Source organism: Mobula birostris, chromosome X, assembly GCF_030028105.1.
Source record: "Mobula birostris isolate sMobBir1 chromosome X, sMobBir1.hap1, whole genome shotgun sequence".
Taxonomy (NCBI): Eukaryota; Metazoa; Chordata; class Chondrichthyes; order Myliobatiformes; family Myliobatidae; genus Mobula; species Mobula birostris.
The window spans coordinates 64510330-64525213 of NC_092402.1; the positions used below are offsets into that span (position 1 = coordinate 64510330).

At 38.3% G+C, this 14884-nt stretch overlaps 1 protein-coding gene across 2 annotated transcripts in view; it reads left to right on the forward strand.

The window, feature by feature from the left end:
• racgap1 (Rac GTPase activating protein 1) overlaps positions 1-11334 on the forward strand; it is a 62103-nt gene extending 50769 nt beyond the window's left edge. Inside the window, exon 18 of one of the 2 annotated variants that reach the window (XM_072249252.1) lies at positions 9490-11334. In XM_072249252.1, coding sequence (XP_072105353.1) covers positions 9490-9565 — 76 coding nt within the window. In that variant the 3' untranslated portion in view covers positions 9566-11334. The remainder of the gene's footprint in view (positions 1-9489) is intronic. The other variant, XM_072249253.1, reaches the window with a different exon arrangement.
• The last annotated feature ends 3550 nt before the right edge of the window (positions 11335-14884 follow it).

The window sequence follows — 14884 nt, forward strand, 5'->3', positions numbered from 1 at the left end:
AACTCTCTTGAATTTTCCCTATTGTACTCTCCACAAGCTTTGTCTTTGGATTCTTTATTTTATGAATTGTATTGTCTGCTTGTTGTTTTCGTAATTTATATGCTAATAATCTAGCTGATTTACCTCCTACTTCATAATTGTTTTGTCTCAGGTAAAGAAAATTTCTTTGAGTTTCCAACGTATAAATATTGTCAATTTCACTTTGCAATTTCCTAATTTCCTGTTTTCGATTTGAATTACTTTTGTTGCTATCTACAACTTGAAGTTGTTTTAATTTTCCTTGAAGGTCTGCTAATTTTTGTGCATTGATTTTTTTCATGTGAATGGTAATGGAAATAATTTTCCCTCTCAGTACAGCTTTCAATGTATCCCATAAGATCACTGGTGATGTTTCTCCCGTGTCATTAAGGTCTAGATATTCCTTGATTTCTCCCCTTAATCTCTCCATTACTTTAGGGTTATTGAGTATATGTGAGTTTAGCCTCCATAGTGTTTTCCTCATTTTCCTTTCCAGGATTAGAGACATAGAGACTGGGCTATGATCCGACAGATCAATTGTTGCAATATTACAGTTTTTTATCCTGAGTCTATCTGTATTAAAGATAAAGAAATAGTCTATCCTTGAATAGGCTGAATGAGGGAAAGAGTAATATGTATAATCTTTACTAGTAGGGTGTAATTCCCTCCAGACAGCTATAATTCCCAACTCCTTCATCAATGAATTCACTTTCTGAGTCAGAGGTTTATTCTGAGTAACTATTCTTGAAGAATCTAATATAGGATTTAATCTAATATTAAAATCCCCTCCACAAATTACTACCCCTTGAGAACTGACCATTAGGTCAAAAATGTGTCTATAAAATGACCATTCACAACCTGGAGGAGCATAAACATTCAGCAATGTTATTTCTGTACCTTCTATTCTTCCTGTGATTTTTACGAACCGTCCTTCTTTGCCTCTAGTCTCTGAAATATGTTCATAATTAAGAGTACTTGATATTAAAGTAGCTACCCCTCTTTTGTGACTCAGTTTATATGATGAATAAAATACATGCTTAAAGCCCATTCTTTTTAATTTTCCATGTTCAGATTGGCTCATATGTGTTTCCTGGAGGAAAGCTATTTGTGCCCTCTCTTTTTTCAATTTAGACATAATCTTATTTCTTTTAATTGGATTCAAAACCCCATTAACATTATAGGAAATTATTTTTACCAATTCAGTTTGCATTTTTCTCTAGTAGAAAAAAAAACACTCCTTTTCGAACCAAACAGTAAGCAATCCCTTCTCAACAGTAAACCAAGACATATAACCACACCCAAGACATTTTTGAACGTGCAACATTTGAAAATTTTTCCCGACTTCCCACAGTGAGGCCTGAGCACCGACCCGCCTCAGTTCAGAGGGATAACCTCTATCTTCACCCTGTGTTAGAGGGCCCTCAGCAGATTAAATAATCATAGAGAATTTTCTCCTATTTATGTCTCGACCATATTGCTATCATTCAAGTTATTCCGTCTAGTTTATTTTCAGTTACCAGTTTTCATTTTACCTTTAAGTCCGATTTACTCTTTTCAGTCATTTCTCATAATTAATCTGTGTTCTCTGTACATTCGCGTCTGAATATTTGCAGCTTTTCCTTGTAGTTTGACACTCTGGTTCGTGTGGAGCGTCCTCGCTGCACTAACTGCCACGACTTCTGCCGAATCCTCTCCAGTAGCGACTCCGGTTGGGTGATAACTTTAATAGGTAGTCCCCGGTCCGCCAGGTCCAATGTTGCCTCCTCCACCGTAGCGTAAGTTTTTGTCCCTTCGTCGTAAAAGACTCTCAGCCGAGCTGGATACAGGGTCTGAAATCTGATGTTGGTTTCCTTCAGGACTCTCCGTGTTTCCGTATATTCCTTCCGTCTGGCAAGAATCCTCGGTGCGTAGTCGTGGTCTAAACTGATTTTACAGTTGTTCCACATGAAACCTTTCTTTTGCCATGCCCTTTTAAGCACCTCTTCCTTCGTTCTGTAACTGAGAAATCTGACCAGAATCGATCTGAGCTGGGCGCCTGCTGGAGGCTGTGGTGCCAATGCGCGGTGAGCTCTTTCTATCTGTAGGTCTTTTGCGGCCGGTATATCAAGGTTCTCTCTATGTAGCTTCTCCACGAAGGAAATCATCAATCCGGGTTTACCTTCAGTTCCTTCGGGAACTCCGTAAATCCTCACATTTTCCCTTCTCGAACGGCCTTCTTGATCTATTAGTTTCCACTGGAGCTGGTCTTGCAGCTTCAGCATTTCTGCTATCACCTCCTCTGCGTTTTGTAGCTTCTCTTCAATTCCAACAATCCTCGCTTCGGCTTCATCTATCCGCGAGTTAGTTTTTACAATTTCTCCTTTAATATCTTCCAGCTGTTTGCTGTTATCTTGTCGGAACTCGCGAATCTCTCCGAGAATTAAGGACAGAGTCACCGATTCCCCCTCATTATCTCCGTCCTGGCTTGCCGTGGGGGAGCTAGGCCTGTCGCCTTGCTGCGTCTCTTTATGTTTATCAGCCTTCGGAGCTGACTTTTTAATCTTGTTCTTAGACATCATGCTTGCCCCTTTTATTAATATAGTTATGCAATATTAAGTATTTGTCTAAATTCGATTATGGGGCAGTTTACCTTTTTTGTTGAGAGACCTTTTCCTTACGCCGCCATTCCCTTGATGACCCGGAAGTCCCCCGGTATATTTGGATTTTCAAAAGGCTTTTGACAAGGTCCCACACAGGAGATTAGTGTGCAAACTTAAAGCACATGGTATTGGGGGTAAGGTATTGTTGTGGATAGAGAATTGGTTGGCAGACAGGAAGCAAAGAGTGGGAATAAACGGGACCTTTTCAGAATGGCAGGCGGTGACTAGTGGGGTACCGCAAGGCTCAGTGCTGGGACCCCAGTTGTTTACAATATATATTAATGACTTGGATGAGGGAATTAAATGCAGCATCTCCAAGTTTGCGGATGACACGAAGCTGGGCGGCAGTGTTAGCTGTGAGGAGGATGCTAAGAGGATGCAGGGTGACTTGGATGGGTTAGGTGAGTGGGCAAATTCATGGCAGATGCAATTTAATGTGGATAAATGTGAGGTTATCCACTTTGGTGGCAAAACAGGAAAACAGATTATTATCTGAATGGTGGCCGATTAGGAAAAGGGGAGGTGCAACGAGACCTGGGTGTCATTGTACACCAGTCATTGAAAGTGGGCATGCAGGTACAGCAGGCGGTGAAAAAGGCAAATGGTATGCTGGCATTCATAGCAAGAGGATTCGAGTACAGGAGCAGGGAGTTACTACTGCAGTTGTACAAGGCCTTGGTGAGACCACACCTGGAGTATTGTGTGTGCAGTTTTGGTCCCCTAATCTGAGGAAAGACATCCTTGCCATAGAGGGAGTACAAAGAAGGTTCACCAGATTGATTCCTGGGATGGCAGGACTTTCATATGATGAAAGACTGGATCAACTAGGCTTATACTCGTTGGAATTTAGAAGATTGAGGGGGGATCTTATTGAAACGTATAAAATCCTAAAGGGATTGGACAGGCTAGATGCAGGAAGATTGTTCCCAATGTTGGGGAAGTCCAGAACAAGGGGTCACAGTTTGAGGATAAAGGGGAAGCCTTTTAGGACTGAGATGAGGAAAAACTTCTTCACACAGAGAGTGGTGAATCTGTGGAATTCTCTGCCACAGGAAACAGTTGAGGCCAGTTCATTGGCTATATTTAAGAGGGAGTTAGATATGGCCCTTGTGGCTAAAGGGATCAGGGGGTATGGAGGGAAGGCTGGTACAGGGTTCTGAGTTGGATGATCAGCCATGATCATACTGAATGGCGGTGCAGGCTCGAACAGCCGAATGGTCTACTCCTGCGCCTATTTTCTATGTTTCTATGTTGAAATAAAATTAAATAAGGAAACAGAATTAAAGGTGTGCAGTATTGTAATATTCTTAAAGAAAGACAGCTATGGTCTGTTTGATATGCTAGTTACAGTGTTTACTTGTTTGAATTAATTTGAAAGTTTGACAAAAGTATTTTGTATAATTCAAATACAATTCGCCCAAATAAAAGGCCTCAAATTGGAAGTACAATCTGAGCTGTTTTTTCTCTGAAGGATTTAGTAGGTAGATCTTGCCTTTCACTGAGGTCAAGGTTGGGGATCTTGGGCTTAAAAAGGTTGGTGACCACTACTCTGGAGAGTTTTATAAGGCTTTTACCTTCTTGCTTATACCACACTTCTGTTCTACCCTTACTGATTCCTTTAAGGTAGGAAGGTTACTGCAGTCTTTTTACGAAGCTTCCATTTCGCTCATTCTTAAAAAGAATAAGAATCCTACTGAATGTTCTTCGAATAGACCCATCTCTTTACTTAATTTTAATACTAAAATTTTATCTGAAGTGTTGGCTCGCAAACTTGAAAATATTATATCTTCTATAGTTTCGGATGTTCAGATAAGATTTATTAAAAATCGATATTCCCATTTTAATATACAGCGTTTGTTAAATGTTATGCATTCTCCATCTAAGGAAATATCAATGTGTGATATCTTTGGATGCGGAGAAGGCCTTTGACAGAGTTGAATGGAATTATCTTTTTACATCCTTAGAAAAATTTAAATTTGGACCGAATTTTATTCATTGGATTAAATTACTTTATTTCCCTCTGCTCAGGTTCTTACTAATCTTCAGAATTCTAAACCCTTTAAACTCCAACATGGGACTAGACAAGGTTGTCCTTTGAGCCCTCTGCTTTTTGATTTGGTATTAGAACCCTTAGCAATTGCTTTACGAGAGTCTAAAGAGATTACTGGTATCCTAAGGAGAGGTACTATCCATAGAGTGTCCCTTTATGCTGATGACTTATTGCTTTTTATATCTAATGTTACAACCTCTTTACCATCTGTGTTCCATTTGTTGACTGACTTTAGTCAGTTCTCAGCATATAAATTAAATTTACATAAGAGTGAACTGTTTCCTTTCAACAATTTAATACCAACTGATAATAACCTTCCTTTTAAAATTTTAAGAAAACAATTTAAGTATTTAGGAGTAACAATTACTAAGAATTATAAAGATTTATTTAAGGAAATTTTTTTAACTTCAATGAATTATGTTAAAGAACACTTTAATTGGCCACCTAACGCAAACACGAGGAATTCTGCAGATGCTGGAAATTCAAGCAACACACATCAAAGTTGCTGGTGAACGCAGCAGGCCAGGCAGCATCTCTAGGAAGAGGTGCAGTCGACGTTTCAGGCCGAGACCCTTCGTCAGGACTAACTGAAGGAAGAGTTAGTAAGAGATTTGAAAGTTGGAGGGGGAGGGGGAGATCCAAAATGATAGGAGAAGACAGGAGGGGGAGGGATGGAGCCAAGAGCTGGACAGGTGATTGGCAAAGGGGATACGAGAGGATCATGGGACAGGAGGTCCGGGAAGAAAGACGGGTGGGGGGGTTCCCACAGGATGGGCAAGGGGTATAGTCAGAGGGACAGAGGGAGAGAGAGAATGTGTGTATATAAATAAATAATGGATAGGGTACGAGGGGGAGGTGGGGCATTAGCGGAAGTTAGAGAAGTCAATGTTCATGCCATCAGGTTGGAGGTGCCTTCCTCCTTTTTCCCCTGTCTTCTCCTATCATTTTGGATCTCCCCCTCCAACTTTCAAATCCCTTACTAACTCTTCCTTCAGTTAGTCCTGACGAAGGGTCTCAGCCTGAAACGTCAACTGCACCTCTTCCTCGAGATGCTGCCTGGCCTGCTGCATTCACCAGCAACTTTGATGTGTGTTGCTTAATTGGTCACCTCTCTCTTTACCACTGATTAGCCGGATTAATTCTATTAAAATGAATATCTTACCTAAATTTATATACCTTTTTCAGGCTGTGCCTGTTTTTATTCCTAAATCTTTTTTTGACTCTTTGGATTCAATTCTTTTTTCCTATAGGTGGAAGAATAAAAAACATCATATAAATAAAGCTGACCTTCAAAAAAAACAAACAATGGAGGCTTTGCCTTACCCAATTTTATGTTATATTATTGGGCAGTTAACATATGAAATATTACGTTCTGGATATATTACATTAACCATGAGAATTGTCCTATATGGGTCTCTTTGGAAGTCAACTCTTATGAAATTTTCCATTATTTCTTTACTTGGATCCTTGCTTCCTTTATCTTTAAATAAGCTAACTGACAATGTGGTGGTCAAACATACTTTGAGGATTTGGTTACAGTTTAGAAAACATTTTGGTTTATTGAGATTCTCCCTCTCGAGTCCCATTTTTTTCTAATTGTTTTTTTAAACCATCTATAATTGACTTTTAGAGAATGGGATAGATTGGGTATTAAACGATTTCAGGATTTGTTTGATGGAGGGAATCTCTCTTCTTTTGTACAACTTTCAATGAAATTTAACCTTTCCAATACTCTTTTCATTACTTACAGATTAGAGATTTTTTAAGATCTCAATTATGTACATTTCCTACAAGTCCAGATAAGAATATAGTAGATACAATTTTTAATCTGAAACCCTTTGACAACAGTTCAATATCTTACATTTACAGTCTGCTGTTGGGACTGAAAAAGGCTTCTTTAGATAAAATTAAAGGAGACTGGGAAAAGGATTTACAGATTTTCATATCTGAAGAGAGCTGGAAGATTATTTTAAAATTGGTTAACTCTTCATCATTATGTGCTCGTTATTCTTTATTACAATTCAAAGTGGTACATAGAGTTCATAAGTCTAAAGACAAGCTCTCTCGTTTCTACGCAGGTATTTCCCCTTACTGTGATTGATGTACTAATGGAGTGGCCACATTAATTCATATGTTTTGGACATGTCTGAGCCTTGAAAAATTCTGGAAAGATGTATTTCAAACCTTGTCTATACTTTTCAATGTTAGTTTTAAGCCCAATCCCTTGACTGCCATGTTTGGTATTATTGAGGATAGTGCTACAATACTGAAGCCATCTAATTTGCGGGTGCAGGTTTCCTCCGCCATCCGAAGGTAGAGCGTTCCTATGAAACAGTTCGTAAGCCGGAATGTCGTAAAGTGAAGAAGAAATTACCATTTATTTATATGGGAAAAATTTGTGAGCGTTCGCAGACCCAAAAATAACCTACCAAATCATACCAAATAACACATAAAACCTAAAATAACAGTAATATATAGTAAAAGCAGGAATGATATGATAAATACACAGCCTATATAAAGTAGAAGTGCTTTTCCACAATGATTGCCGCACTGTTCTCCGTAGCGAAAATCTCACACAAGCGCTCTTGGCAGAAATACTATCTCCAGTAACCTTTTAGCTATGAAGCTGCCAAATCATACCAAATAACACAAAAATACACAGCCTATATAAAGTAGAAATAATGTATGTACAGTGTAGTATCACTTACCAGAATCAGGAAGACAGCGCCGAGCACACTGATGATGGTGTGTTAGGCTGAGTCGTCGCAGGTTGGGGTGGTGCAGTGGTCTCCAACCTCCGGGTAGCAAACTGTGATACTGATTCGTGGAGAATGCAGCGGTAGCCGGGACGCACCCAGCACATCTTTAAGAAAAAAGCCAAAATTACAAGCTAATTAATTAGGTGCCGCCTGGCACATAAATGTTGGCCCAGATCAGAGGCGACGCAGTCGGGAATTGCCTCTGATCTGGGCCGACACTTACGTGCTGGGTGGCACCTAATTAATTAGCTTGTTTATTTCGGCTTTTTTCTTAAAGATGTGCTGGGTGCATCCCAGCTACCGCTGCATTCTTCGCTGCAATGTATCGGTCCGTGGCCCAGGGTTTGGGGTGTCATCTCATTGTCGTCTGTTTCCATCAGGGCAGGCAGGTCGTCATCTTCTATGTCTGCCTGTCTCGATGTCGAAGGTCGAGGTTCGTTGTTTGCTGTGGCTGATGTGGAAGGCTTGAAAAACGACAATATGCTTCACTGCTAGCATCACACATTTTTCTATCATCTCACGCAGTTGCTTCACGTTCAGTTCCCGGACGACTTCACCTTCGGTCCGTTCGCTACTGCATTCGGTTTCGATTGTTATCCTTTCCTCTTCCAATTGCATCAGCTCTTTGTCTATCAGTTCTTGGTCATGGGATGGCAAAACCTCTTCAACATCATCTTCGTTAACTTCCACGAGCCAAACTCACTTTGTCCTTACTTCGTTCACCACAATCGAAACGCTTAATTATGTCTAGTTTTACGCTAAGTGTATCACCTTTACGAGCTCTTTTAGACTTTTCCAATACCTTAGAACTCATCTTGCTAACGGCTGCTCACAGGCACGTGTTTAAGCAATGCCGGCTAGAATGCAGTTCTTGGGATGGAGCTTGGCTGCTCGGGGCGTGCGCTGCCTTTTTTCATAACAGTGAAGACACCTTCTGTTAGCGAAAACAGGAAATTAGTGTAGGTCTTTCGTAACAGCAAGGTTTTGTAAAGCAAACGTTCGAAAAGCAGGGGACACTTGTATTGGCCCTTATGTCTATTATGGCCAGGAGGATGATCTTGCTCAAGTGGAAGGAGGCCGCCCCTCCCACTCATGCTCAATGGCTACCTGATGTTATGTTATGGCTATATCTAGAGAAGATTCGTTGTTCGATTTCAGATTCTAAACATGATTTTCAATTGATTTTTTTGCGTGTGCGTCTGTGACGATGTCTTTTTCATGGCTTTTGCAAGGGATGGAACGAGAGAGAGACTGTGTGGCGCACCACTCCTCACACAGACATTTTCGCAGTATTTTTTCCTTTATTTTACGAGGTTGAGTTGCAATCTCGACACACAACCTGGCACGGATGGAAAGCATACTCGGGAGTGGACCCGACTGGTTTCGAACCCAGGAACTTCTGCTCCCAGGTCTGGCACCGATGTCATTGCGCCACCAGCCAGCCCTAAACATGATTTTCGAATGTTATGGGGACCCTTTCTGAGTTATTTTCATAATCTTTGAACTGTTACTGAAGTATGGATCTGAGCTATTATTATAATATTATATGGTACGGTTTTTTTTTAACCAACCAGCTCATTTTGGTAGTGGGGGTATATTTTTTTAATAAAATTTATTTTATTTCATTTCATAATTAAATTCTTTTTTTACGTGATTGATTTGGAATATGGGATACTGTGATTTAAATGTAATGTAATTTGTATTGTATCCTTATGAATTTTGTATTTGTATTCATGCAATTTATATTAATATAATAAAAATATTGAACCATAAAAACATAAGTAATATCATTCATAACCATGTAATTAAGGCTGATCTGGAATTCTGAACATGACCAATGATTTTGTATGTGTGCTTAGTAAAGTACTGCAAGTCTTGATGTTCCTTTAAGGGAATTAAAAGCTCTGATCCACAAAGCTGTTATCAGATTTCATTTTATATATTTTTTTTTTTACTTGCAAAACAGTTGTATAGTTGCCAGAAAAGTTCCCTTCCCAGATTAATATTTTTCTATTTCTTGCAGGTTTGGAAGCAAAAGCAAATCAGCTATAAACTTCAATCGAACTGGAACCTTTTTTGCATCTCCGATGTTAAAATAATTGAAAATTATTTAAGATATCTCAATCAAGTTCCTAGGACCATCACATTAACCAGTTCTGTGCTAACTGCTGTTTTTATTATCAGCTATATAATACAACTATTCTAATATGATAGAATGTACTTTCCATATGACTTTAAATATAGTTGATGTAGTTAATGGTGGTACTTTGTTTAAAAAAATGCTGAGATTATTTTTAAATGGCTACAATCTTTGTAAAACCATTGCTAACCAATATTGTGTGGGTAGAAACTAACACTAATAGGTGAGAAAAAAAGTTTGTTTCTCAGTCCAAGGCTTTGAGAGCTGTTAAATGTAGGATGGGGGATATTTACAGCTAAATCAAAAGATTAATCCAGGAGATAATGCTGCCGCCTCTATATTTGTCTTGGTCTGCTGGAATTTTATTTCTATAATTGCCTGTTTCTGGAGTTAATAATTAGGACAATAATACAAATAAAACATACTGCCTGTAGCCCTGAGATTGGGCCTACAATGATGCAGACAAAATATTATCTATTAAGTGCTTGCATTTTTCGATAGCAGCTCTGAAAATTAGTCATTTTCATGTAATCTGTGTGCAGTTTCATACCGTTAGCAGCTCCTGGACTTCGACTTGATTCCATGCCTTTGTACTTTAATAGGAGTCTACCATAAAGCAAGCTGCCATTGAGTTGATTTTATCCTTGCAGGCTTTCAATCCGTTGCAGGCAGCTGCCAATTTTTAACCCAATTAATCCCATTGGCAGCAGTTTTTAATCCAGTTATAAAGTAATCTTTGTTTTTAAACCTATTGGTTTTGCTATAGAACTAGCTTTAACATCAACAGTTGACAAGCCAATTGAATCACCATTGCCTGCAGGCATATGAGGTGCTCAATCTGTGCACAATGGTGTATTTTTTTTTGAATTGTCAGTGCAAAGAAAATTATCTCCAAAATGCACTTTTTACACCATTCGGAGTACTGAACTCCAAAATCTTAAAATGTCAGGTTATCATACAGTTTAAGAGTAGTTGCATTGCATTTTGTGATTTGTTTGCAGCAAATTTAAATCTGTTTGCTCCAGATGCTTTCTAAGCCATTTAACCAGAGACTGATTTTCATGAGAACGATGTTTTGTCTTTATGCATGGATCCTCTTTATTTTGTGAACATTGTGACTTCTCTATTTTGAAGTGCCAAATATGTGCACAGAATGATGCTAATCTTTGATTTGAAATGTACTGTACATTAATGTACTTAAATGGTATGTTAATATACTTCTGTGATACGTAGTAATATGCTTCTATAATGTGGTAGTAATATTGTGCTGAATTATTGAATACATTCAATGCCTAAGTAGAATATTTTGACCAAAAGTTAAAGCACATTGTCCCTGAATTGCGCAGACATGATTCTAAACTAGATTATGGTGTAATATTTATCAAGATTTTATACAGCATGTAAATACGTTTTCCTTGAAATTGTTTTTTTTTGGTTATTTGAATTATGGTAATTATAAAATGGCCTGCATCAAAGATTTCCTGTCCTCTTGAAATTTGCCTTACCAGTACCGTAACATTGTCATCAAGCATATTTGTTGAGCTGTGGTAAAACATCTGTTGGAAACTTTAAGAGCCAATCATGTTAACTAATGAAAATTAAAAGTCTGAAGTGCTCATAACCAACTGAGAATGTCTGTGGAAGATCATTGCTGATTCATTGATCAATGGTAAAAATTGAATGCATTCTTAAATGGTAAAGTGTGCTTTATGTAGTTTTCACTGTCATGTCATGCCCCAATATTTCAGAAGTTTCAGTTTTAATAACAGCAGTGAAGAACTCTTGTGCATCTATTGTGGAATCATTTCATTCTAACTGTGAAATTTATTTTCTACTCATCCTCAAGTAATTGAACTAAATTGTCTGAAGTTGCTTTATTTTGATAAATTGTGAAATAGAGCAATGCACTTTCACAATGCTATCATGTGCCATTCTGAAGTATTTGTGTGTAGAATACAAGTGCTTACAGGGAATTGTTGATAAATCAACATTGAGTTGTGTGCCCAAATCCACTTAATTGAGCATTGGTCCGTCCTTCAGAAGACTTTACGTTATTCTGCAAAACTCTTCCAAAAGCTGTTAATGCTCCGTGCCATCCGCTTCTCATCATTGGCTAACCCTGTCAACATAACCTATTTCTTTCTCCATCGATACTCATCTGGCTGACCCTTAAAAGCATCTGATTTCCCTCAGCCATTCCTGCAATCCTGTGGGAGAAGTATCGTCCTGACATGCATATTTCCAGTATTTTGTGTGTGTTTTTTTCAACTCTTGTGTTAAGTAGTATTTGGCAATATGTCTTTTATTGTGGAACTTCCCCACTAGTGGAAGTAGTTACCCCATGAAGCTGCTTTGTGATTTTAAAGACTCCCATCAGATATTCGCACAAACCTCAAACCAGCATCCTTTTCTAGTGAAGGGCTCCATGTTCTGCCTTTCCTGCTAGTTAAAACCACTTTGTTCTGGTATCCTTGTGCAATGCACACACCTGATGAACGGTCTCTGCTCAAAATACAGTTTATTCCCGTCCATTGATGCTGCCTGACCTGCTGTGCGCTTCCAGCGTCTGCAGTACCTCCTGTGTCTCTGGTATCCTTGTACTATTTTGTAACTTTCCTAGTCTCATTGGGACATTTGGACATTCCATATAGACAATTTTCATGTGGCTTACCCAAGATAGTGCCCCTCAGAAATAAATACTTTGTTGCATTCCTTCTTAATTAATGAGTTACTCTTGACTTGGAAACCAACAAAAGATCTGTTGATCTCTGCTTTTTTTTTCTCCGTCCTTCAGTATATTGGAGTAGATAAACACTTCAATATTTTGTGAAACAATTTTTTAAAAATTGAATGCTTTGTTGTCTTTTTAGCATCTGGGGGCGGTGGGGGGGCAGTCTCTCAAGATAGATAAATTTCTATTGATCCTTTCCCAGGTTTTATTTTTATCTGATCTGAACATTGGGTATGTGTTGAACCTTGCATTCCCATAATTCATCCAGTTGCAAAAATCACTCTGAACCTGTAGGTAGTGAAATAACAATGCTTAAAATGGTAAAGTATCACTTGGCAAAAATGTAGTTCATTGGGGAAAGCAAATGTATTAACTGGATACAAGGAAGTGTGCTGTAAATGTTCTGATTTACAATGGTATTGCAATGATACAGATCAGATCACATTATTGCAAACCATTTTAGTGGTACAATAAATGACCTTAGAGTTAATTTTTGTAACATCAATTAGGAGAACTGGAGTCATAAAAGGTAACATCTTGGTTGGTGCTCTGGTCCAGCTTGGGGAAAATTTAAATGCTGTCTGATCATTCTGTGATCATTGTAAAGGCAAGCATGGACAATTAATACTTGGGGTGCTGAGTGTGGAATCTTATCCAAGAATCCACTATTGCTCCTCTAGTGTTAGCAACTGGTTACTCCACTATTTTATGGATCTTTATGCAAAGATTTCTGCCATGTTGAAGCCCTCCAACTTGTATTAGAACATTTCATTCTTAAACATTTGGTCATTGAACAGAATTGAAAATAATTCCTGTCTTGAATTGGTAATGCAATTACAGTAGTTCCGCTAACTTAAGTCTTGTAACTTAAGTAAAACTGAACAAAATGTGTAATTTTAAACTAAATGCTGATTTATTTCGTTAGTGTTAAAAATTCGTAACAACAGCCTTTTAAAGTCAACCTGGTGACTGAACATTTGAATTGGAAGTTCTGATTTAATCATGGAATTAAACGGCCTTCATCTTGGGTGTAATATAGAAAAAGATGATAATTTATCAAAGTGGCTGAAAGGCCATTTTCATTGATTATAAGTTCTATGCTAGATGGGTAATTGCACAATACAAAAGTAAGGGGATCAATTAGTATTGACTGATACAAATTATTTTAACAATAAGGGCATTAGGGGACAAAACTTTGACTTTCTTGTTTCACTGTATTACAGTGAAACTTGAGCCTGGATTTCATCTTCTGAGAGGTTGCTGTTTCAGCTGGAGAGCTCTGATGTGATCATGCACTAATTTTAGAGAACATACTGATTTATGGATACTTTCCTTGTGTGCAATCCCTGTGACCATTAGCACAAGATAAAATTTGTGTCCCTGGTACTAGAATGCAGACTTGTACACTGCAAGGTGCAGACTCAAGACAACTATGCTACTGCCACTCATTATTGTTTAAGCCTCATGATCTTGTCTTCAACCTATTTAGTTCCTCTTTTTGCTAAGTTTTGCCTTCAATGAACTACTGTGTGTCACCTCCCCTATGGCAAGTTCCAACTCAACCCACTAAGTTGATGAAGCTGCTGCATGTTCAGAAATTCCGTTGGTTCAGCATTCGGCTTCTCACTGGGTGCTGATTCTTGGGGTCCCTTTTGCAAACCAAGCCTCTGTTTCATGTTTTACTGGAAAAATTTATTATGTAACTGAAATGTGGAACACTTGAAAAAATGAATAAATGAGTAGAATAACATTGAGAGCCCTATACCACAAGTCCTGAGGATGCCAGAATGTTTCTATTGAACTAATTGTAGTAATTAAATTACACATATTTAAGACTCCCAATCAATGAACACAACCTTTTGCAATGAGGATAAATTTTAAGTGCAGAAAACCAAATATTATTTTCCTGAGTATTTGAAGAACTTCAAACAATGGCATTGGACAATCTGCAGGACCTGTTCCAGAGCTCTCTTTGTCACTCATACTGCAGGGCAAGAATAACAAGGCAGTATTTCACCAAGTCATTTGTGAATTTTATTTTTAAATTTCAACTTCAAGAAACAATTTACAAACCTTGCTAATGCCTCCCTAAGAATGAACAAGTGGGAGTTTTTGTACTCACTACTATCACCTCTTCCCCCACCCCCCTGCCCCAGTAATGGTAACTGCAAGAAGGAATAAATGTTATCACCAAGGGTGAGAAATTGTACACAACTATTGCAAAAAAAAAACCCTGCTGCGTTAATGTTTTTCTTTCAGTAAATGACATTGAACAATTAACTTCAAGTAACTTTTGGTTCCAAAACTGTTTTCAAACAGAAGTACTGCTGCTTTTCACCAGCCCACTGTAATCTCAAGTACAACAGTGCTCCTCCCCTCAGGAGTATAAAACAATGCAATAATAAACAAAATCTTAAGGCATGGGAGTAATCAGTTGGTATGTTCCAGATCTCCCTTTGCTTTGAAAAATCAGTCCAATAACAAATTTACTCTAGAAATTGAGAGTGGGGGGGGGGTGGTAGTGAGGCTTAATGAATGGAATTTGTA